The following is a 24,722-nucleotide window of genomic DNA, read 5'->3' as shown; positions in this document are numbered from 1 at the left end:
TTCTCTTCAGCGGTTCCTCTCTTTCTCTGACTCTGAGGCAAAATACGTGACAAAACTTCTGAGTTCTCACTTTGGCCTCTTATATCCAATTCCACTTTTACCCTTCCACTCTTCATATTCCATTTATTTTATTTATTTAATTAATATTAAAATAAATAACATCAATAATAATATTTCCCAATATTATTTAATAATTCCTTTTTCCTTCCAATAATCTTATTAAAATAATATTTAAATTAATCCAAAATATTCGGGGTGTTACATCGCAATCTATTCATACCACCCACCCAAACACAAAACTAAGAATCAAACCCCACAACCACAACCGTCTATAGCCCAGATGATTCATATGGGTCACTTCATCATATCCCCCCACCAATGACCACCCAAACATCCCATCAACATAACACCCAACCATTATTTACTATAGTATGCCCCAGGAACCATTGCTTCGTTTCTAAAATGACTCAATGGCCCAATTTGGGCAACTATACCGTCCTCAATTCACCCAACCTCAACGACCTAACTACGATGACATGGGCACCGAACTCCATTACGGAAGCGCCGTTGGCCAGAGCCCCTCTGGATATTGGGAGCAAATGATGACACATCTGTCAAATACCGCTAGAACTTCCGCCGGACCTTCCCACCAGCCATCGCTCGATCAGGTCAGCACACAAAGACCTCAAACACCTCAAGAAAATCGTGGGAGACATCGGAGACAAACTAACGCACCTGGATGTGGATTGGTGAGGCGTTATAATCGGGTCGGTCATTAGTTTATTGTCAGTCCAATGTAACCAATTATTACATCATCAAAAAAAAATTTCATTACTATTTTTTATTTATTAAATAAACAAAACTAAATATTAAAAATTAAAAAAATTAAAAAAATATAAAAAAATATAAAAAAAATAACAAAAAATACAAGGGGTGTATGCGCTAGATGAATTGGCGCATACACCATCCAAAATGCACCTAGACGCCAGGAGCATTGGCGCCTCCTCATGAGGAGCCCAATGCATGCACCAATAGCATTGGCACCTCCTCTTCATGTATTGTGGGTGCCCAATTCATCTGACGCATCCTCTATAAAACCTGGTTATTTTGGTATTTTTTTTGAATTATTGGTTATTTTCGATTATTTTTTTGAAAAAGATGGTTATTTTAAAAAAAATCTCATTTTGTTAATGTTAGAGCAATTTGCAAGTATTAGAATTTAGCCTTGTTTTCTGCTTGCCACTACTCTGTACCTAATTGTGAAGATCAAAGACTGGTTTGGGTTCTTTGATCTCCTATTTGCTACCCTCTTTTGGTAAATGTTGCATTTGGTTGTTTTCCGATTGACTAGTTGGTTTTTGATGTGCTATCTCATCTTGAGCAAAACATTGATATTGTTGCTTCACTCTCTATTCGTCAACCATGCTACTTGATTATTTTCTAGTTGAATTGTTGGTCCTCTAATGTGATAAGTCATCTTTAGAACAACGAGTATTGTTGCTTCACTTTGTAGCCATTAGAACTTTCTGACATTCAATTGTTGTGCTTCTACCAAGTGGTTATACTTTGAGGTATAGTTTATGCTCGGTGGTTAAGCTGTGTCTTTTGTTGGCTTTGTTATGTGCTTCTGCCTTATGATAGTTAAGCTTTGATTCTTTTGTTAAGTGACCAAGCCTTGAGTTGTGATTTCTATTTAATGGTTAAGTTTTTGTCTTTTATGATTTTGATCTTGGTCGATGTATTTTTGACTTCTATTGTATTTTCTTTCGATTTGATGTATTTCTCATTTCAAGTTGGAAGTCTTAAAGATGGAAGTGTTACGAAAACCTTCCAACTTGCGGGGGACTATTAGAGATATAGAAAAATGATTATTAGTGAGAATTAGTTACTAGTATGTTAGTGACTATAAATAGACTAAGAATAGTCAATTGTATTAGAAGTAATTCATATTTATTAATTATATTATTTTCTTAGCCCCTAAGTTTGTTAGAGGGTATTTCAGTATTTTATCCTATTCTAGTAACCCTAGTTTTAGCTTATAAATAAGGTGACAATCATTGTAACTTTTGTCATGTTTTGTAGTCGTCATTCTCTTAATAGAATATTCATCTTTCATTCTACCTTTGCACCAACAATTGGTATCTAGAGCTCCGGTTCAGATTCATTGGGAAACACGGGAAACACGAGTGAACGTGAGGTCTTGTGTGTTTGATTTTGATTCTTAGATTCGTGTTGAATCTTGAACAAAATCTGATCAGAATTTTAATTCTGTGGGTTAGGAAACACTGTGTGAGAAATCTGAGTGTACTGTGCAAGGTAGAAAGATGAACGGAAACGGCAACATGAACACCAAATGTCGCATCCTGCGAAAAATCAACCGGCGAGCCTAAAAATAAAAACACACAGAGCCGCCACTAAACGTTATTTATCCCAATATAGGGAAAGGAAACGCTCAGAGAAACCTGGAAAGACATGGTCTCGCGACCAGAGAGAAAAGGTTCGGGAGTCGGTTACGCAAGGGGAAGGTATTAGCACCCCTCACGTCCGTCGTACTCGACGGGATCCACGTCCTAGAATAAAGAAAAGGTTGCTAAACATCACACACACACACAGGGAACGCAGGTGGGGTTAAGAGGAACGAGCTCGATAAGGTATCGCACCTTATGCCTACATATCTTGTCTGGAACAAGAATCAGAGCCACTGTAGTTCGGCTTACGCACGCCAAACAACACAACATACAAACAAGCAAGGGTGGCAAACATGGAGCCCGACAACCACTGGATGGAATTACGTCGGCATCCGAACCAAAACGCACTCAAAAGGGCAAACGTGGAGCCCGACTGCCAATCACTGGGCTTACGTCGGCATCCGAGCCAAACACACAATCAGATAACAAACAAACAAAAAGGAAAAAGTTTGCCCGGAGAGGTCTCGCACGACCCCCTGCCTACATACCTCGTCTGGAACGAGGATCAGGGCGATGTAGTTCCCCTGAAAGGGACTAAATTGCTAACCAGAAACCGGGGAAAGATACACAACTAGGGAGCTGAGACTCGAGCCTAATGTTGTCATGCATCGTTAACCCTAAGTTCGGTTTTCTATCCTACTTGCATAAGCAAACTAACCTAACCAGGAAAGAAGCTAGCACACAAGCATACAATCATATATCATCAAATGAGAACAGGTATCTCAAACAAACATGTCAATCAGATATCCACATAACACGCACTATAGCCAAACAAGGGGGCTCAATCAATCAGGTTTGACTGCCTAAGCAATCGTCTGTACAGGCTGTGTTTGCTCTTAACCTTGCCATTACGAGGCTAAGGTGAAGCAGATGAAAGGATGAAGTGAGGATCAGACCTCACAGCTCTTATCCCTAACCAGGGAGAGCTGACAAATGAGTATGGGTCCAGAATAGGGGAACCCTTCTATACTCGATGACTCTGACACAATGTGCACTGCACAAGATCTTGGGCTTTTGATCTCAATGCTACAACCATGTAATGGGAGCAAGGAGAAGACTCACTGAATAGTGGGGGACAGGTTGCTTGTCCCTACCTTCCACCAATTGCCTTCTTTGAAGGACTTTTCCTGCTTGGGCTTGAAAAATAAACATACACAAGCATTGCCTCTTAAGGAGGACTTCAGACAATTTGCCCGGCCCGGTAACAGCCGGGTCTCCAGACTACATGAAGTAAGAAGGTTATACCTCAAATGCAAGTTGCTTAAGCAAAGCAAAGCAATAGTTCACAAGGAACTGAGCAACTAAAGTACCTGGAAACAATCAAACTCAATCAGTAATCAATCAGACAAACTATACGGCAAACAATCAAACAGTTTAAACAATACAACACAAAGCAAGCTCAAGGCTTAAGCCCAAGCTCCAACACCTACAAAAAAATGTTATGTTAGTGTACAAACATCCACAACATCAATCAAAATTGGATTTGGATCATTCTCCATGTACATTATGCTTTTGATCCTGAAAAACCAAGCAAATATTAGCAACTAGACCACTAGGCCAAGCCTAGGGTCCAAAAGCAAGAAAAAAATTAAAACAGCAAGGTATCCACCATCCAACATCAAATTAACATCAAACAAGAGCAAACATCATTGGTCTCATGTTTATATCATCCATCAAGTTCAATTCATGCACAAAACAATCCATATTGGTTCAAATGAAGCACCAAATATACAAACAAAAGTATTGCATTCAAAGCCATGCCAAAACACATCAAAAAAATCTCAAATTAAATACACCTAAACAGGGGTCAATCAAGGTCTACCATGTCAAATTTGAGCTCAATTGGGCAAATGGAACCATGTCAATGAAAATCAACAAAAACAGACACAATTTCATGCTCCAATTCACACCATCAATGCATACATCCACTTCAAAAATTCATATCTCATTGGAAACTAAAAATAAATGGATGAGACCAAAACAAGGAGGTCCTAACATGTGTCTAGTTCATGCATATCAAATTTCATGGCCATACAATACCATATGAGGATTTCACATCAAAATTACAAACCTATGTCATATGAGCTTGCACAAATGATCTCCAGAAATGAAAAATCATGATCAAATAGAAAATGCAGTGAAAAATTCTACAAAAATTCATACAACATCCCAACATGCCAACCAATCATCATGCAAAATTTCATTTTATTTCAACATGTATAGGTCACTCAAAAAAATCCTGCAAGTCGACATAATGAGGTGTGACACAAATTGTCACACCTAAGTTCCAGAATTTGCTGCTCTCTAACCAGGTATCCAAAATTCACGAAATTTACATATAAATAATCCTCAAAGAGTCAAGAACCACCACAAAAATTTTCAAGAATTTATTTTATGATATGAGTATTTCATGATCAAATTGCAAAAATGTATCAAAAATGGACATACATCGGAAAACCCTAGGTCAAATAAAATATTCCCCAAGCACAACTTTGACCAATAGGTCAAAAAAAACCTACACTCACCAAGGAAGCTATAGAAAAAATTTCCATATTTTTTTGGATTTTTTTACTATTTTTTATGAATTTTTAAGGTGTTAGTGAATTTTTTAAGAATTAAAATGAATTAACTTAAATTAACAAAAATGAAATTTCAGTGGCATTATGGTAATTTTTTTTGCGCGGCGGGAAACAGCAAATTTGAAAATTCAAATGACAATTTGGATCAAACATCATCTTCCTCATCGTTTTCAGTAAGAGATTTTCCAGAATTTTCAAAATCATGAAGAACATCAAATGCTAACGAAAATGGACATGGCCGGTACCATTCGAACCGTCTCAACAAGAGGATTACAACTATGAACTCTATTTCTCTCAACTCTTCCTAAATCAAACGAATCACTCGATCTAGGGTTTCACATCCAAAATTCGAATCCGAATATCTCCCTACACAGTCCTCCATTCGCAATTCCAAAACTATCACGACGATCTACATAGCAAGCTCTATAAAACGCATATGCACATCGAGCAAAACATGAAACTCGAAAATTGCTCAAACCTGTAATGGCAGTCGTGATTGAGAGGTCTTTTGCGCTTCTTTTCTTCAAACAGCAGTAGAAGAAGCTCCAGGCACGGTGATGTGATGCTCAGGTCCCTTCAATTTCGCTCCTACAGCTCGCAATCCGAAATCACCATGGATGAAGGCATTAGCAACAGTCACGATGCAGCACCTAACTCCTCTTAATTTTGCAAAACAGATGGTGAGGATGAGGTTTGTGATCGAATGCAACAAGAATCTCCAATTTTGGTTGAAGAATGAGGAAGAAAAGTGAAATTGAAGATTGGTGTGTTCTTGAAGGTTTGAGAGAATTGGAAGAGTTCTAGATCTAGCTTTGGAGAATGTGATTTTCTGTTATGATTAGCAAATGATTTGGAATATATATGTTGGCTTAATCCTCCACTAATTATGTAATTAGCATTTGGCATAATTAAGTGAAATGGTAATTTTTGCAAATGAGGGCAAATTGGTCAATACACAATGACAGCACATGCCAGCTCACAATTGGTTCCAACATGTCCAAAACACCATATGTGAAGTGTAGAAACAATTCCCATTGCAATTGGTCATGTATTTCTCAAACTCACCATGTATTTGCAAAATGTCCATTTTTGTCATTTCCATTTTTCAAGACAAAACTCAAACCTTGTGCATTAACCATGAAATGAATATTCAAACACACTTAAAATGCCATTCCTGAGGTGTTGGAAAAAGTCCCATTCAAAAATTCCCAATATTTTGACTTTTGGACAATTTTGCCCCTGGTCCAATTCAGCTGTCCAGTTGAAAAGTGACTTTTTGCCTTGGCCATTTTTGAACAAATCCAATGATGCACCCTCAAAGTACATGTCAAATGGAGTTTGTGCATATAAAGAACTTGCAATTTGGACAAAGTATGTGGTAGTTATGGCCTCCTGATTACGGATCTTTTCTGAAATTCACTGAGCCATATTTTGCAAACCGTACATTGGATTTTCAAGTTCTTGGACTTTTTGGAAAGGCGAGAACAAGACCTACATCTGTCATGTTGAACAATTTTTCATTTGAAGCTTCCTTGGACTTCTGTTTTCGAGGTCAAAAACTTTCCACTTTTGGAAACTTCTATTACAAGTCAGTTGCTATTTTTGGCAGTTTTTGTCCTGACTTGATTTTCTTCATTCTTAAGCTTTGAGATGTCAAATATCACTTGTTCCAACATGAATGAAGTGTATCCAACTCATTTCCACCTCCACATCCATCAGATCAAGCACAGTTGACCACAGTTGACTTTGCATCTGATAGATGAATTTGGCAATGCATTGATCAATTTAAGCCCCAATCTCCAACTGAAATGGCTCAAGGGTGACACCCTAGCCTCAATAATCACCATATAATCACAAAATGATCCTCATCTCCATCTCAAACACCATCTCCTGATTAAACCCTGATTGGCCCAATACAACTGATTAGGATTGACCAGTGGTCAAAACCCTAATCTCAAGGAATCTTCTTCAATCTCCTGATGACATCCAACCATGGTGATGATGATGTATCGATTCAATCAACATGAAGACCAATACCCTTGGGAGTCACAAAACCCTAATTCACAGCTCAATCCTCAGATGGCCCATGATCAATCAATAAACCATAGGCTTGCACCTTTGAACTTCCTCATCTCCTGATCAAGACTTGGGAAGATGGCTTGCACTTATGTAACCACATGCTATGCAATATGAGATGCCTAATGTCCTAAAATGAAATGCAAATATGTTAATGCTAGTCCCAAGAGAGGAGGGCAAATTTTGAGGTGTTACAGCTGCCCCTATTCAATCCACTGTGAACCTGTCGATACGAAATAGCCTCGGCTTTCGGATGATCAGGATGAAGAGTGATTGAATACCAAGAACAGACGAACAATTTGCACTCTGATGGGATGATAATTAACAGCGTCTGCCAGCATCGGCGAAGAAACAAACTCTTGAACGTCGACCTGGATACCAAAATAAATGGTAACTCAGGGATAACCATGGTCTGATCACCACACATCCACGCGGGATTATCATCTCTTCTTTTCTCTATTCTTTTCTTGAACCCCGAAATTTTCTTTTGCGTAAACGATCCTCAGATCTCTGCATTTGAACCCCGGAAAATGCCTCAGCATCTCTTTTTGCCAACATAATGAACCCCGATCTCCAATTTGAACCCCAGTCGCCTGACGATAACTCGCGATCGCCAATATGAACCCCGTTCTCCAGAAAATGTCGCAACATCTCCTTTTCTCCATTTGAACCCCGTCTCCAGAAAATGTATCCACATTTCCTTTTCTCCATTTGAACCCCAGAAAATGCCTCAGCATCTCCTTTTCTCCAATCTCTCGTGATAATTCCGCTGGCAACGTCGGAAATAACACCAAACCACTCTGAGGGCGACATGTCAGAGGGTAAACCTTCATAAAGAAGGTAACATGTGTATCTCTTCCTCAGAAGACACCTATAACGACCCCCATTGGCCTCAGCCCGAGTCTACGGTGACACATGAACAGAAGATAATCCTGAGGACCTCATCCCGGATATAATCTTCAACTCCATCTCCATTTGAACCCCAGAAGATACCTCAGTATATACTCTTCTCTTGATTGAACCCCGAAAATCGCGTTGATCGCGCAACGTCTTCTGATTTTATCTCCATCTCTGTCCGACGGAAACATCTCCTCCAATGTCGCACTACTGGGGAACATTGTTGATCTGACGTCGTGATGCTAAACTCCTCGGAGTAACATCTTCACCATCCAGCGAAACCAAAACTCCAAGCGGTAACCACGGCTTGAATTGCGCTGATCGCATAACCTTTCCATCTCTGTTCGACGGAAAACAATTACTCCAGTATCGCACCACTGGGGAAATACCTTTGATTCAATCACGATGCTGAACTCCTCGGAGTAACACCTCTTCACCTTTGGGCAAAACCACCTCTCAAACGGTAACCACGGCTTGAGACTAGCTTATGCTTGCCATGATAAATGATTGATTTTTTCAGCGTAATGCTCCACAATTATGGAAATGCTACGCGATTATTTATTTTTCTATGCAATATGCCATGTTTATTTTTTCATGATGAATGCATAAAGAAAGTATCCCCCTCAAGGGACTCCTCTGGGGAATACGAGACACTCTGCTGAGGGACTCGTCAACGCTCCGATTTCCACCATGCTGGGGAATCACTGCTGCTAGGGATAAGGCACCCTTGCTGGGGAATACCTCCTTTGCACCCAACCCTCTCGAGGACCTGCTGGGGAAGAAGAACCATCATCGCGCTCTGTGGGGATACCCCAATCTCTTTGACTCGCTGGGGATACACGCCCCAACTCCACTTCGGGAAAACTCACAGATACTCCCGCTGGGGAAATGAGCAATCTTCAACCTGCTGGGGGAATACCATCCAGACCCTGCTAGGGGAACGACAACTACTCCGCTGGGGAGGACCCATGCAATCCACAGGTAGAATCAGCTCAGCTGGAGATGCAAACATCCGTCCGCTACGGGAACTTGTTCAATCCTCTGGTAGGATGAACACTGTTGGAGATATACGTCATTGAAACCCGCTCCACTCGGGGAACTGCAACCTTCTGGCCTGGCTGCTGAGGAAACAACGTTGTAACCTGTCCGGGATAACCATCCCGACTCGGCTGGAGAAGTTCACAGACCTTGAATCTGCTGGGGAGCTAATCCTATAACTCTGCTTGGGGACTTAGCTGGGAAATGAGAAAAGTTGGTATAAAAACACCCGTCAACTCGTCGAACCATGGTGTCTACCTCCAATACTCATATCGGCTTTCCACTTTTGAGAGTTCCCAGACTCGTCTGGACCTTTTCTGCTCCATCATCTTGTATTCCAAATCGCCCCGCGCTCGACGAGAAACGTACTCCTGGGATTTATACAGAAATTTCAATTTTTCCGACTTTGAAGAGTCTTCTTGGTTAATTTCAAGGGTCGTCGGACGTCTCTCGTCGCCTCTTCGTCGTTCCTCCTTCTTCCCTGATCGAACTCTGCGGGGAACTACATACTTTCAAGTCTTCCGACTTTGAAGAGTCTTCTTGATTACCATCAAGGATCGTCGTACGCCGCAACGTCTTCGTTATTCTTCATTCGTTTATCCCTGAGCAAACTTTCTGGGGATCTATCACAACCTGCAAGTGAGTGAAGAATATCTAACAGTACCTGCAAAACAGATCGTCAAATAAAACCGTGCCCCAGGCGTGTCAAGATTTCAACACTTGGGTCACTCAACCTTCCAAATAAGATTTCCAGCATTCAATCTTATAAACATGCATTGGAAGGAACCTGTATGTCTTAAAATGCAAAGATTCTTTATCAAAATAATCGGATGTTTTTGCAATCAAAGCGGTAATGAAAAACAAAAACAAAATTATTTGACTGAATATGCATTTTATTGATTGGAAAAGTGTGGCTCAAATGAGCAATACAAAGGGAAGCAATTCCTGAAAAGAGGTAATTGCGCTCAAAAGGAAAAATCTATCCTAATGGCAATGTGAAACCCGTAATCTCATCGAGTTCCAACTCGGTTACACCCCATATGTCCTCAGACTCTCCGTGCTTTCTGCCTTCTGAACAAGACGATTCTGATTGATCCCTACCGGGTATTATCCATGATGCTTTAACCAAAGCGCAAACGATCATGCTAGACGCAGTTGTTCGTTTCAATCCCTCTTTTGCCTGGACCGCCCTTTCGGGTTTTCAGTCCACCGGGATACCCTTTCTTGCCCAAGTCGCCTTTCCAGGTTTTCGACTTGCCGGGTGTACATTTTTCTTTTTATCCCTAATTTTTGCCCGAACCTTTCTTTCTGTTTTTTGGTTCGCCGGGATGCCCATTTTTGCCTGGACTATTTTATTCTTTTCGTCCAGCGGGTCAATTTATACGAAGTATTTTTTAACTGCGTCCGCATTCACAGGGGATGGAAAATCCTCACCATCCATGGTCGTTAACAACAAGGCTCCGCCAGAGAAAACCTTCTTGACCACGAATGGACCTTCATAATTCGGTGTCCATTTGCCCCTTCGATCGTTTTGAGGAGGAAGGATCCTTTTCAGCACCATATCACCCACGTGATATACCCGAGGTCGTACTTTCTTGTCAAAAGCACGCTTCATCCGTTGCTGGTATAACTGCCCATGACAGATGGCTGCTAGCCTCTTTTCCTCAATCAGGCTCAACTCCTCATACCGGGTCCTTACCCATTCAGCCTCTTGCAATTTCACGTCCATCAGGACTCTCAAAGAGGGAATCTGAACCTCAACAGGTAACACAGCCTCCATCCCATATACCAACGAGAAAGGAGTTGCCCCAGTAGATGTGCGTACCGACGTTCGATACCCATGCAATGCGAACGGCAACATCTCATGCCAATCCTTGTAGGTTACCACCATTTTCTGCACAATCTTCTTTATATTCTTGTTGGCTGCCTCAACCGCCCCATTCATCTTCGGACGATAGGGAGAAGAATTGTGATGCTCAATCTTGAATTCCCGACACAGCTCTGCCATCATCTTATTATTCAAGTTAGAACCATTATCAGTAATGATTCTCTCGGGAACTCCATATCGGCAAATGATGTCTCTCTTGAGAAATCTAGCAACAACCTGCTTCGTCACATTCGTATAAGAGGCTGCTTCTACCCACTTGGTGAAGTAATCAATAGCCACTAATATGAATCTGTGCCCATTCGAAGCCGTAGGCTCTATCTTTCCAATCATATCAATGCCCCACATAGCAAACGGCCATGGAGACGACATTAAGCTCAACGGATTTGGAGGCACGTGCACCTTATCAGCATAAATCTGGCATTTATGACACTTCCGCACGAAATTAAAACATTGGGCCTCCATTGTCATCCAATAATAACCTGCTCTCAGCAGCTTCTTCACCATTGCATTCCCACTGGCATGGGTACCGAACGATCCCTCATGAACCTCTTTCATCAATTGGCTTGCTTCTGCATCATCAACACATCTGAGCAAGACCCAATCAAAATTCCGCTTATACAAAACCCCATCCTTATTCAAGTAGAACACCATGGCTAACCTCCGCAGAGTCTTTCTATCTTTCTTCGATGCTCCCTCAGGATACTCTTGAGTCTCTAGATAGCGCTTGATATCATAATACCACGGTTTCTCATCATCAGAGGCCGTATCAACAGCAAACACATAAGCCGGTCTATCCAGACGTCCCACTTCAACATGGGGGAACTGATTCCACCTCTGCACCTTAATCAAGGCGGCCAGAGTAGCCAAAGCATCTGCCAAAGGATTCTCCTCTCTAGGCACATGATGCAACTTCACCTCGGTGAAAAACGTCAACAATCTCCTCGTATAATCTCGATACGGAACCAAATGAGATTGATGCGTATACCATTTCCCGTTAACCTGATTTATCACCAGAGCTGAATCTCCATATATCACAAGGTTCTTGATTCTCAAATCAATAGCCTCCTCAATACCCAATATGCAAGCTTCATATTCAGCTACGTTGTTGGTACACTCAAATGTTAGCCGGGCAGCAAAAGGAATATGGGATCCTTTCGGCGTAACCAAAACAGCACCAACACCGCTTCCGTTCACGTTAACGGCCCCATCAAACATCAGAATCCATTCGGATTCAGGGTCAGGCCCCTCCTCCGGGATCGGTTCCTCGCAATCTTTCGATTTGAGAAACATGATGTCCTCATCAGGGAATTCAAACTTCATCGGTTGATAATCATCAATGGGTTGCTGGGCGAGGTAATCAGACAATACACTCCCCTTGATCGCTTTCTGAGAGGTGTACTGTATATCATATTCTGTCAAAATCATTTGCCACCTCGCAACCCGTCCGGTCAATGCTGGCTTCTCAAAAATGTACTTGATTGGATCCATCTTGGAAATCAATAAAGTGGTATGAACCAGCATGTACTGCCTTAGTCGGCGAGCAGCCCAGACCAAAGCACAGCAAGTTTTCTCGAGCAGTGAATATCTTGTTTCACAGTCGGTAAACTTTTTGCTAAGGTAGTATATGGCATGCTCTTTTCGACCAGACTCGTCATGCTGCCCCAATACACACCCCATAGACCCCTCGAGGACTGTCATGTACAGAATCAACGGTCTTCCCTCCACAAGAGGCATCAGAATCGGAGGCTCCTGCAAATACTCTTTGATCTTTTCAAATGCCGCTTGGCAATCATCATTCCACCTGACCGTTTGGTCTTTTCTCAACAATTTAAAGATTGGTTCACACGTGGCTGTTAGATGAGATATGAACCGTGAAATGTAGTTCAATCTACCCAAGAAACCACGAACCTCTTTCTCCGTTCTCGGTTCAGGCATTTCTTTTATCGCTTTTACTTTTGCAGGATCAACCTCGATTCCTTTCTCACTTACAATGAACCCCAGCAATTTACCGGACCGCACTCCGAACGTGCACTTGTTCGGATTCAACCTCAGTCTGAATTGTCTCAGCCGGTCGAACAACTTGGTCAAATCTACCAAATGCCCCTCTTCTGTTTGGGACTTTGCTATCATGTCATCAACATAGCATTCAATTTCATGATGAATCATATCATGAAACAAAGTCACCATGGCTCTCTGATAAGTAGCACCGGCGTTTTTGAGACCGAATGGCATCACCTTGTAACAAAAGGTGCCCCACGGTGTAATGAACGTTGTTTTCTCCATATCATCTGGCGACATTTTGATTTGATTATAGCCAGAAAAGCCATCCATGAAGGAAAACACCGAGAATTGAGCAGTATTATCTACCAACACGTCAATGTGAGGTAGTGGAAAATCATCCTTCGGACTAGCTCTGTTCAGATCTCGGTAATCCACACACATTCTCACCTTCCCATCCTTCTTCGGGACTGGCACAATGTTCGCAACCCATGGCGGATAGTTAGTGACAGCAAGGAAACCAGCATCCCACTGCTTCTGCACTTCTTCTTTAATCTTCATCGCCATGTCAGGTCGAGTTCTGCGCAACTTCTGCTTCACTGGAGGACAATCTGTTCTCAACGGTAGCTTGTGCACAACGATATCGGTATCCAACCCTGGCATATCTTGATAAGACCAGGCAAAGATGTCGACATACTCTTTCAGCAACGCCACCATTCGGCTCTTGACACTCTCCTCCAAAGCAGCCCCGATTTTCACCTCCTTCTTAACCTCATCGGTACCCAGATTTACAACCTCAATCTGTTCCTCATGCGGCTGAATGACCTTCTCCTCTTGTTTTAACAATCTGGCTAATTCCCCTGGCAGTTCACAATCTTCTTCGTCTTCTTCTTCAGCAAGATAGATTGGATTGTCGAAGTCATACAAGGGTGTAACAGGATTGTTATCAATGAGATCCGGAGAGGAATCGCATCTGCATGAATGTTGATTCATGCACTGCTTTAGAACCGGTGTGAGAAATCGAAAAAGAAAAATGAAAACATTGCCATTTTTATTTGTTTTTAATTTTTAAACTGCAAAAATAAATGAAAAACAGGGAACACCGCTTTTAACTGAAAAACATCCTTTTATTAATGATGCAAAATTCTGCAAATTTAAACATGAGGTGGCCCTTACAATGGACCATTACGTGTCGGGCAACACGCATGGTTTGCATGCAAATAAGAAAGAAAACAAGAAAAATATTACTCTTCGAGGAGAGTGACCCGGATGATTTCTTCGGCCTTCCAGTTGTGGATTTCCATCCCTGGTTCGCACGGCGTTATCCACCGGTCCATGTCACAGTCGCTGTCAGTATCTTCACCCATCATGCAGATGTGGTCCGGATCCAGCATTCCGGCACTCGTGAAAGTTACAGACGTACGACCCCCTCTTCCTCGTCCCAAGCCTCGGCCCGGTTGATATCCAACCCCAAAACGGTCTTTTTTCTCAGGGACCTCCATTATTCTGCCCCAGCCTGGAGCCTCTCCGCTTTTGACTACCTCAGCAGCCTGCTTATAAGAAGCGATGGACGGTTTCTCTTCCTCTTGCTTGGCGAACAGGGCATTCTCCACCTTAACAGTTTCAAATGACTGGCTAGGCGTCTCCCATATTTCGCCGTCCATCTCAACATATTTGAAAGAAGACAGGTGGCTGACAAAGATGTCCTCCTCTCCGCAAACAGTAACGACCTGGCCTCCCCAAACATATTTCAGCTTTTGGTGCAAAGTCGACGTAACTGCTCCCGCAACATGAATCCATGGGCGACCCAACAAGCAACTGTAAGCTGGTTGGATGTCCATAACATAGAAGGTTGACTTAAACACCTCCGGGCCAATCTTTACTGGTAACTCCACCTCCCCGAATACGGCTCGCTTTGACCCATCAAAAGCCCGCACAATTAAATCAGTCGGGGTCAAAATCAGCCCATCACAATTAAGCTTTGCCAGGGCCTTCTTAGGCAACACATTCAAAGAGGAACCGGTATCAACCAGCACATGCGAAAGCACGGCTCCTTTGCATTCCATTGCAATGTGTAGAGCCCGGTTATGATTCCTGCCGTCCACTGTCAGGTCCATATCCGTAAAGCCCAGCCCATGGCTAGCATGCACGTTGGATACGACCGTCTCCAATTGGTTGATTGTGATCTCCTGAGGAACATAAGCTTTCTTCAATATTTTCAACAAAGCCTCCCTATGACCCTCAGAACTCAACAGCAGTGACAGAATTGAGATTTTTGAAGGAGTCTGCTGCAAGTGATCAACCAACTTGTACTCTGACTTCTTGATGATCCTCAGAAATTCCTCAGCTTCATCATCAAATTTGTTATCCGACCCCGCAGGCGCCGGTGTCATCACAGGAGTACTACCATTATCCACCACAGCCTTTCCCTTTGCCCTGGCTAAAGCCTCGGCCTTTTCTTTTTTCTCTTTTTCTTCCTCCCCCCTCCTCAATGCGTCGGGAGCAAACAACCTACCGCTGCGAGTGAAACCACTGGGACCGGCATTATCCACCTTTAGCACGGTGGTTTCACTAGCAGATTGTTCCTCCAACCTCTCACCATTACAATATACCTCCCCACCATAATGCCAGGGTACGGCATCATCTTTGTCATAGGGAATCGGCCCAGGTACCGTGATGGTAACTGGAGCCTCCTCCACCAGGTTTGACAAATCTACCGGGTCATAGAAAATAGTTATGGTGGAGACCTCTTCACTCTTTCCTTCAGCCTTCTCAATCACAATATTCCCTGCGTCCATCAGACCCTGGACATGCTTCCTCAGAAGCTCACAACCATTTGCAGAAATAGTGCACTCAGCACAATCAGATCCGCAGCCCGGATAGACCCCATTCCTCAACAACTGCCTTTTGACCTCAATCAAAGGCGTCTTCAGCTGACCAACCTCAAACAGCCCCACTCTGCTCTCCTCAAAGATGGCATTCACCCCCCTCTGACCATGCGCAGGCATGGGATTTGCATTGACATTGGGGGATGGAGCAAAATTAATAGCCTTGGAATCCACTAAATCCTGAACTGTGTGCTTAAAAGCTTTACAGTTCTCAATATTATGCCCCGGCGCACCTGAGTGGAATTCACATTTCGCATTCTCATCATAACTGGCTGGCCTCTGATCAGGTCTCAAAGGTGCCAGAGTTCTAGTTTGCACAAGGCCCAAATCCATCAACTTTTTGAACAAAAAGGCATAGGTCACCGGAGGCCTATCGAATTGTCTGTCCTGCGCTCTGCCCCGGACTTGATAACCAGCCCTTTGTGGTCTCTGTTGAAAGGGTTGTTGTCTCTGTTGCTGTTGCTGTTGCGGTTGTGCTGAATGAGACTCAGCAGGAATTGTTACCGCAGCGGTATGCTGGAAGTAACGTTCCCTACCGGGTCCGCGCTGCGTGTACACTGCGCTGGTGTCTCCTTCCTTCTTTCTCTGCCCACCATTATTGCCGAATGGTTTCTTCGTACCAGAAGAAGAAGAAGACGCACCCTGAATTTTGCCCAGCTTTAACCAACTTTCGATTCTTTCTCCTGCCACCACAATGTCAGAGAAATTGGTGACAGGGCAACCCACCATTCTTTCTGCAAACGGCCCCTGCAGGGTCCCCATGAACAAATCGGACATCTCTCTGTCTACCAGAGGAGGTTGCACCCTTGCAGCCAGTTCTCTCCACCTCTGCGCATACTCCTTGAATCCTTCGTTATGCTTTTGAGACATACCCTGCAGCTGGGTACGACTCGGAGCCATATCAGCATTAAATTGGTATTGCTTAAAGAAAGCATCTCCCAAATCTTGCCAGCTTTTGATATCGGACGATCTCAACTTGGTGTACCATTCCAAGGAGCCTCCAGACAGGCTGTCTTGGAAAAAGTACATCCACAGTTTTTGATCCGCGGTGTATGCCGAGATTTTGCGGACAAATGCCTGGAGATGAGTTTCCGGGCAAGAACTGCCATTGTATTTGTCGAACGCAGGCGCCTTGAACTTCTGAGGAATGACAATCCCCTCCACCAATCCCATGTTGGACATGTTAACCACCCCTGGCGTGGCATAACTTTCAAGCACTTTTATCTTCTCAGCCAGCAGCTGGATTTCCTTGTTCTGAGGAGGAATGTCATAAGGCACAAAAGGCTCATTTCGCATAGAGAACTGGTCAGCCTCTCTATCTTCCTCCTGATCTTCGTCAAAACCATAAAACGGAGGCACAAAGTTGTCTTTCATATTCTGACTAGGCCCAGGTTGACCAGCAGCACCAGCATTATTCACCAGACCAACTGTTGTCCTCTTTCCACCATCACGAGATCCCTGCCCCTGGTTGGAGACTCCATCCAGGTTGACCCCACTGTTCTGAGCAGAAACCCGCTCGAGTTTCTCAACTTTATCTGCGAGAGCCTTCTGACCAATGGCAAAACCTTGCATTATATTGATCAGTTCGGTCATTTTCTCCTTCAATTCCAGCATATCAGCACTGGGAAGCTCCATGAGTCTGGGAGTGTTTCTTCTTGTGTAATATCTGTGAGGGCGAATTGAGTGCAGGGGTACTACTCTTCGAGCGCGAGCAATGATTCCTGGTTACAAACAAACACGTTAGTAACAAACACCTGCAAAATAAAGCACAGTTATTATGATTAATGCATGAATGCAGTGTCTATCCACATGAAGGACACTTTGTCTCTCGACCCTGGCATCATTGAGACAAATAATAAGCCGGCATTAACATTCTGATTAGCAGTGTTTGATTTTGTTGTGCAGATCGGAGATATGTGATTTAGCAAGAATACCCCCAACCATGTGTGTGCTTGTGTAAGTGCATACGGTAAAGCAAATAAAACTTGAAAACCAATCACTGAATGAAAAATCACCATCACATAGCAAAAGTGCACAATCAGTGCAATAGTCATACATCAACCAGATAAGGTCAGATACAATCCTCCAGAATAGGAAAGAAATACAGACAAGTGAATTCCGTCAACAAGCCTGACGGTAATCCAACACAAATGAAAGATCTAACTGGATGAGGGTCCCGCAGATGGCCCTATCTCGCCTTCCATCCTTGCGAACTCTGCGGCGAACCTGAGCTCGGTATTCTCCTGCTGTAGTCTTCCAACTTCCTTCTGATGAATCTTCATCTGCCTGAAGTAATGGTCTCTCTCTGCCATGTAATGATCTCTCTCAGCCTTGATCTTTGCTTTCTCTGCCTCCCACTCTGCAGCGAGGACTCTGGCTCTCTCATCCCTCTGATCCCTGACTAGGATTTGCCTCCTCTTCTCATCTTCTATCACCTTTGATGCTCTGAACAGCTTATCCTTAGTGATGTCGTGCTCCCGGTTGGACGATGCTAAAGCTTGGCTGATCTTCCCATAGTAGGCTGTATCCATCTCAAAACGCTTGGTCTCCAGAGCATGTCGCTTGTCTTGTTCTTCCATCTTTACCTTGATCTCCTGATTAACTGCCTGAAAACGAGCAACACTTCTCTCCAACTCCGCTTTCTCTGCAAGTAACTGGTCTCTGGCCCTCTTCATCTCAAGGAATTCTTCCATGCTGACAGAAGAACTTGGACCCTCAATCATAGGACACGCAGAATCACCTCCAGGAAATGGTAGAAATGTAGCTTCAATCCTCTTTCGCAACCAATCTTTGAATAGTGGAAAATACCGACAGTTAACTTCCCCATAAGGAACCTTACCCTTCCTCTGAATGTCACGCCACTCATCCAATACCTGCCTCAGCTTAGTCTGGTTACCATCAATCGGGAAATAGAAGGACTCCTGAATCTCTTGCCCGAGAGGAGGACCCTCTATAGCAAACCCCATCTGTCTCCTGAGAAGCATTGGGTTGTAATTAATGCAACCCTGAACTCCTACCAAAGGCACATTAGGTAAACTCCCACAACTGCATATAAGATCCCGGTCAGCCAAACCATTATGAGTCCAAGAAATATCATCAGCCCGCAGACCCATCAACCTGAAGGACCACTTGACACTAGGATCCATCTGAACGAAGGCACCTCGAGAAGGCAAATACCCCATGAACCATTTGAAGAGCAACTGGGAACAACATCTGATCAAGCCACCACGCCTCTTCTCATTCCTGTTATGCACTGAATAGTAAACATCCCCGACCAGAGTAGGAATAGGGTTTTTCTGCATGAACAATCTGATAGCATTATAGTCCACAAAATTCTTCTGATTAGGAAACAAAACAATCCCATAAATGCTCACAGCAATCAGAGCACAAACCGCCTTCCAGTTACCCACAGCAGCATGTTCCTTGGCATTAGCCTCCAAGAAACTCAAATGAAATCCAGGTAACTTTCCCTTCTCCTTCCAACCTTCCTTGACCATTTCCGGACTCAAATAAAGAGCACGTGAAATCCCAAGGACATCCGGCTCCGCCCTAGTGACATGGAAAGGAATCTGATCACGGATCTGAATACCCAGGATGCTGACATAATCCTCCATCAGAGGTCCCAACAGATAGTCTGGAAAAACGAAACACCTCAACCCAGGGTCATAGAACTGAAGAAGAGTGTGGATGGCGCTCCTGTCGCAGTCAGTGAGTCTGAAAACCATCTTCAGAATACCGCCGTATGACTCTCTAAACATTCCCACATGGTCAGGAGTAATCAATGCTATCATATCCTTGAGCACACCAATCTCTGGATCAAAGAAACTGTAGGCAACATTGTCTTTCAAACCGGTCCTCATATTTGAACAGAAATCTCTCAACCAGAATCTCGATCAAAAGTGTCCCTGCATATGGGTAAACATGGGTTAGATGCAATTAATGCAAAATGTAATGATGCTGATGAATGAATGCAATGCGTTGCCATCCTCCAAGCCATCTGATCATTTGCACTGAATCTGGGCTCTGAACTGATCATAACCATCTGAGGAATGTACAATCCCAATTCTGACCCACGGGTTCCGAAATAAACGGAAGACAGATACATCATCATCACCATCATCACCAAACCATATCCGAGTAGACACATCACCCTTATCTGAATCGGCCCGGGGAACCCGAAATAAACGGATCCCCACTGATAAATATCTCGGCCCGGGGAATCCTGAAATAAACGGATCCCCACCGATAAATACCGGCCAGCACTCCGGCGTCTCGGAAATAAACGGCCATAAATCCGACTTATAAATATGACTCGGATCCACGGAACCATTAGTCACCATCTGAGTCACCATCAATCACCAACAGTCACCATCTGTACCTGTTAAAATGATCATTCCCTCCCCACTCACGGGTGTCATCTAGGCCAGGGTAAAGTCGAAAGAAACGCAGCATAAATAACCTTTCGCAGAATACCATCATATACACACCCGAAGTATGTAACGATAATATCCCACCAGGGTCTGAACTGCTCGTGATGTCAATGTTCCGCTAAGTGGCGCCATACCACCCGCTTCCCATGAATCACTCTATTCCTAATCATCCTAGATTTTCACTCATGGTCTGGGTATTGGACCTTTTACCTCAACTGACTCCCACCCCCAAACAGAGGAACCACCTGTACAGAGGACGGCAACAACATGATAATATGATGCATGCAGACATTAATGCAAATATATACACAGGTTAGAATAATAAATGCAATAAATCACACAACAAGCAACCTAAACTAATCCTAAAACGCTAGGAAGGACTCGCTTAGGGACGATGGACCAGCATAGGTCTACATCCGTGTCCCCAGCAGAGTCGCCAGCTGTCGCATCCTGCGAAAAATCAACCGGCGAGCCTAAAAATAAAAACACACAGAGCCGCCACTAAACGTTATTTATCCCAATATAGGGAAAGGAAACGCTCAGAGAAACCTGGAAAGACATGGTCTCGCGACCAGAGAGAAAAGGTTCGGGAGTCGGTTACGCAAGGGGAAGGTATTAGCACCCCTCACGTCCGTCGTACTCGACGGGATCCACGTCCTAGAATAAAGAAAAGGTTGCTAAACATCACACACACACACAGGGAACGCAGGTGGGGTTAAGAGGAACGAGCTCGATAAGGTATCGCACCTTATGCCTACATATCTTGTCTGGAACAAGAATCAGAGCCACTGTAGTTCGGCTTACGCACGCCAAACAACACAACATACAAACAAGCAAGGGTGGCAAACATGGAGCCCGACAACCACTGGATGGAATTACGTCGGCATCCGAACCAAAACGCACTCAAAAGGGCAAACGTGGAGCCCGACTGCCAATCACTGGGCTTACGTCGGCATCCGAGCCAAACACACAATCAGATAACAAACAAACAAAAAGGAAAAAGTTTGCCCGGAGAGGTCTCGCACGACCCCCTGCCTACATACCTCGTCTGGAACGAGGATCAGGGCGATGTAGTTCCCCTGAAAGGGACTAAATTGCTAACCAGAAACCGGGGAAAGATACACAACTAGGGAGCTGAGACTCGAGCCTAATGTTGTCATGCATCGTTAACCCTAAGTTCGGTTTTCTATCCTACTTGCATAAGCAAACTAACCTAACCAGGAAAGAAGCTAGCACACAAGCATACAATCATATATCATCAAATGAGAACAGGTATCTCAAACAAACATGTCAATCAGATATCCACATAACACGCACTATAGCCAAACAAGGGGGCTCAATCAATCAGGTTTGACTGCCTAAGCAATCGTCTGTACAGGCTGTGTTTGCTCTTAACCTTGCCATTACGAGGCTAAGGTGAAGCAGATGAAAGGATGAAGTGAGGATCAGACCTCACAGCTCTTATCCCTAACCAGGGAGAGCTGACAAATGAGTATGGGTCCAGAATAGGGGAACCCTTCTATACTCGATGACTCTGACACAATGTGCACTGCACAAGATCTTGGGCTTTTGATCTCAATGCTACAACCATGTAATGGGAGCAAGGAGAAGACTCACTGAATAGTGGGGGACAGGTTGCTTGTCCCTACCTTCCACCAATTGCCTTCTTTGAAGGACTTTTCCTGCTTGGGCTTGAAAAATAAACATACACAAGCATTGCCTCTTAAGGAGGACTTCAGACAATTTGCCCGGCCCGGTAACAGCCGGGTCTCCAGACTACATGAAGTAAGAAGGTTATACCTCAAATGCAAGTTGCTTAAGCAAAGCAAAGCAATAGTTCACAAGGAACTGAGCAACTAAAGTACCTGGAAACAATCAAACTCAATCAGTAATCAATCAGACAAACTATACGGCAAACAATCAAACAGTTTAAACAATACAACACAAAGCAAGCTCAAGGCTTAAGCCCAAGCTCCAACACCTACAAAAAAATGTTATGTTAGTGTACAAACATCCACAACATCAATCAAAATTGGATTTGGATCATTCTCCATGTACATTATGCTTTTGATCCTGAAAAACCAAGCAAATATTAGCAACTAGACCACTAGGCCAAGCCTAGGGTCCAAAAGCAAGAAAAAAATTAAAACAGCAAGGTATCCACCATCCAACATCAAATTAACATCAAACAAGAGCAAACATCATTGGTCTCATGTTTATATCATCCATCAAGTTCAATTCATGCACAAAACAATCCATATTGGTTCAAATGAAGCACCAAATATACAAACAGAAGTATTGCATTCAAAGCCATGCCAAAACACATCAAAAAAATCTCAAATTAAATACACCTAAACAGGGGTCAATCAAGGTCTACCATGTCAAATTTGAGCTCAATTGGGCAAATGGAACCATGTCAATGAAAATCAACAAAAACAGACACAATTTCATGCTCCAATTCACACCATCAATGCATACATCCACTTCAAAAATTCATATCTCATTGGAAACTAAAAAGAAATGGATGAGACCAAAACAAGGAGGTCCTAACATGTGTCTAGTTCATGCATATCAAATTTCATGGCCATACAATACCATATGAGGATTTCACATCAAAATTACAAACCTATGTCATATGAGCTTGCACAAATGATCTCCAGAAATGAAAAATCATGATCAAATAGAAAATGCAGTGAAAAATTCTACAAAAATTCATACAACATCCCAACATGCCAACCAATCATCATGCAAAATTTCATTTTATTTCAACATGTATAGGTCACTCAAAAAAATCCTGCAAGTCGACATAATGAGGTGTGACACAAATTGTCACACCTAAGTTCCAGAATTTGCTGCTCTCTAACCAGGTATCCAAAATTCACGAAATTTACATATAAATAATCCTCAAAGAGTCAAGAACCACCACAAAAATTTTCAAGAATTTATTTTATGATATGAGTATTTCATGATCAAATTGCAAAAATGTATCAAAAATGGACATACATCGGAAAACCCTAGGTCAAATAAAATATTCCCCAAGCACAACTTTGACCAATAGGTCAAAAAAAACCTACACTCACCAAGGAAGCTATAGAAAAAATTTCCATATTTTTTTGGATTTTTTTACTATTTTTTATGAATTTTTAAGGTGTTAGTGAATTTTTTAAGAATTAAAATGAATTAACTTAAATTAACAAAAATGAAATTTCAGTGGCATTATGGTAATTTTTTTTGCGCGGCGGGAAACAGCAAATTTGAAAATTCAAATGACAATTTGGATCAAACATCATCTTCCTCATCGTTTTCAGTAAGAGATTTTCCAGAATTTTCAAAATCATGAAGAACATCAAATGCTAACGAAAATGGACATGGCCGGTACCATTCGAACCGTCTCAACAAGAGGATTACAACTATGAACTCTATTTCTCTCAACTCTTCCTAAATCAAACGAATCACTCGATCTAGGGTTTCACATCCAAAATTCGAATCCGAATATCTCCCTACACAGTCCTCCATTCGCAATTCCAAAACTATCACGACGATCTACATAGCAAGCTCTATAAAACGCATATGCACATCGAGCAAAACATGAAACTCGAAAATTGCTCAAACCTGTAATGGCAGTCGTGATTGAGAGGTCTTTTGCGCTTCTTTTCTTCAAACAGCAGTAGAAGAAGCTCCAGGCACGGTGATGTGATGCTCAGGTCCCTTCAATTTCGCTCCTACAGCTCGCAATCCGAAATCACCATGGATGAAGGCATTAGCAACAGTCACGATGCAGCACCTAACTCCTCTTAATTTTGCAAAACAGATGGTGAGGATGAGGTTTGTGATCGAATGCAACAAGAATCTCCAATTTTGGTTGAAGAATGAGGAAGAAAAGTGAAATTGAAGATTGGTGTGTTCTTGAAGGTTTGAGAGAATTGGAAGAGTTCTAGATCTAGCTTTGGAGAATGTGATTTTCTGTTATGATTAGCAAATGATTTGGAATATATATGTTGGCTTAATCCTCCACTAATCATGTAATTAGCATTTGGCATAATTAAGTGAAATGGTAATTTTTGCAAATGAGGGCAAATTGGTCAATACACAATGACAGCACATGCCAGCTCACAATTGGTTCCAACATGTCCAAAACACCATATGTGAAGTGTAGAAACAATTCCCATTGCAATTGGTCATGTATTTCTCAAACTCACCATGTATTTGCAAAATGTCCATTTTTGTCATTTCCATTTTTCAAGACAAAACTCAAACCTTGTGCATTAACCATGAAATGAATATTCAAACACACTTAAAATGCCATTCCTGAGGTGTTGGAAAAAGTCCCATTCAAAAATTCCCAATATTTTGACTTTTGGACAATTTTGCCCCTGGTCCAATTCAGCTGTCCAGTTGAAAAGTGACTTTTTGCCTTGGCCATTTTTGAACAAATCCAATGATGCACCCTCAAAGTACAT

At 42.7% G+C, this 24,722-nt stretch overlaps 1 protein-coding gene across 2 annotated transcripts; it reads right to left on the bottom strand.

Annotated features, from left to right (window-relative positions):
• Positions 1-17,832: 17,832 nt before the first annotated feature.
• On the bottom strand, positions 17,833-23,030 carry LOC127074288 (uncharacterized). Of its 2 annotated transcripts, XM_051015593.1 has the most exons (3): positions 22,248-23,030; positions 22,063-22,127; positions 17,833-19,737 (listed from the first exon to the last, which is right to left on the bottom strand). In XM_051015593.1, exon 3 carries the CDS (start codon positions 19,690-19,692, stop codon positions 17,992-17,994), a length of 1,701 nt encoding a protein of 566 aa, XP_050871550.1. In that variant the 5' UTR covers positions 19,693-19,737; positions 22,063-22,127; positions 22,248-23,030; the 3' UTR covers positions 17,833-17,991. The 2 variants fall into 2 exon arrangements, with proteins under 2 accessions (XP_050871550.1, XP_050871549.1); XM_051015592.1 differs by having other exon boundaries at positions 22,063-23,030.
• Between the last annotated feature and the right edge of the window lie 1,692 nt (positions 23,031-24,722).

The sequence above is a fragment of the Lathyrus oleraceus genome, chromosome 4 (genome assembly GCF_024323335.1).
Source record: "Lathyrus oleraceus cultivar Zhongwan6 chromosome 4, CAAS_Psat_ZW6_1.0, whole genome shotgun sequence".
Lineage (NCBI taxonomy): Eukaryota > Viridiplantae > Streptophyta > Magnoliopsida > Fabales > Fabaceae > Lathyrus > Lathyrus oleraceus.
This window is presented reverse-complemented; position numbering and strand designations above follow the sequence as displayed.

What these genes read in the sequence shown, in the direction of transcription:
- LOC127074288 (XM_051015592.1), bottom strand. Translation starts at nt 19,692, where the DNA reads ATGAGGACCGGTTTGAAAGACAATGTTGCCTACAGTTTCTTTGATCCA.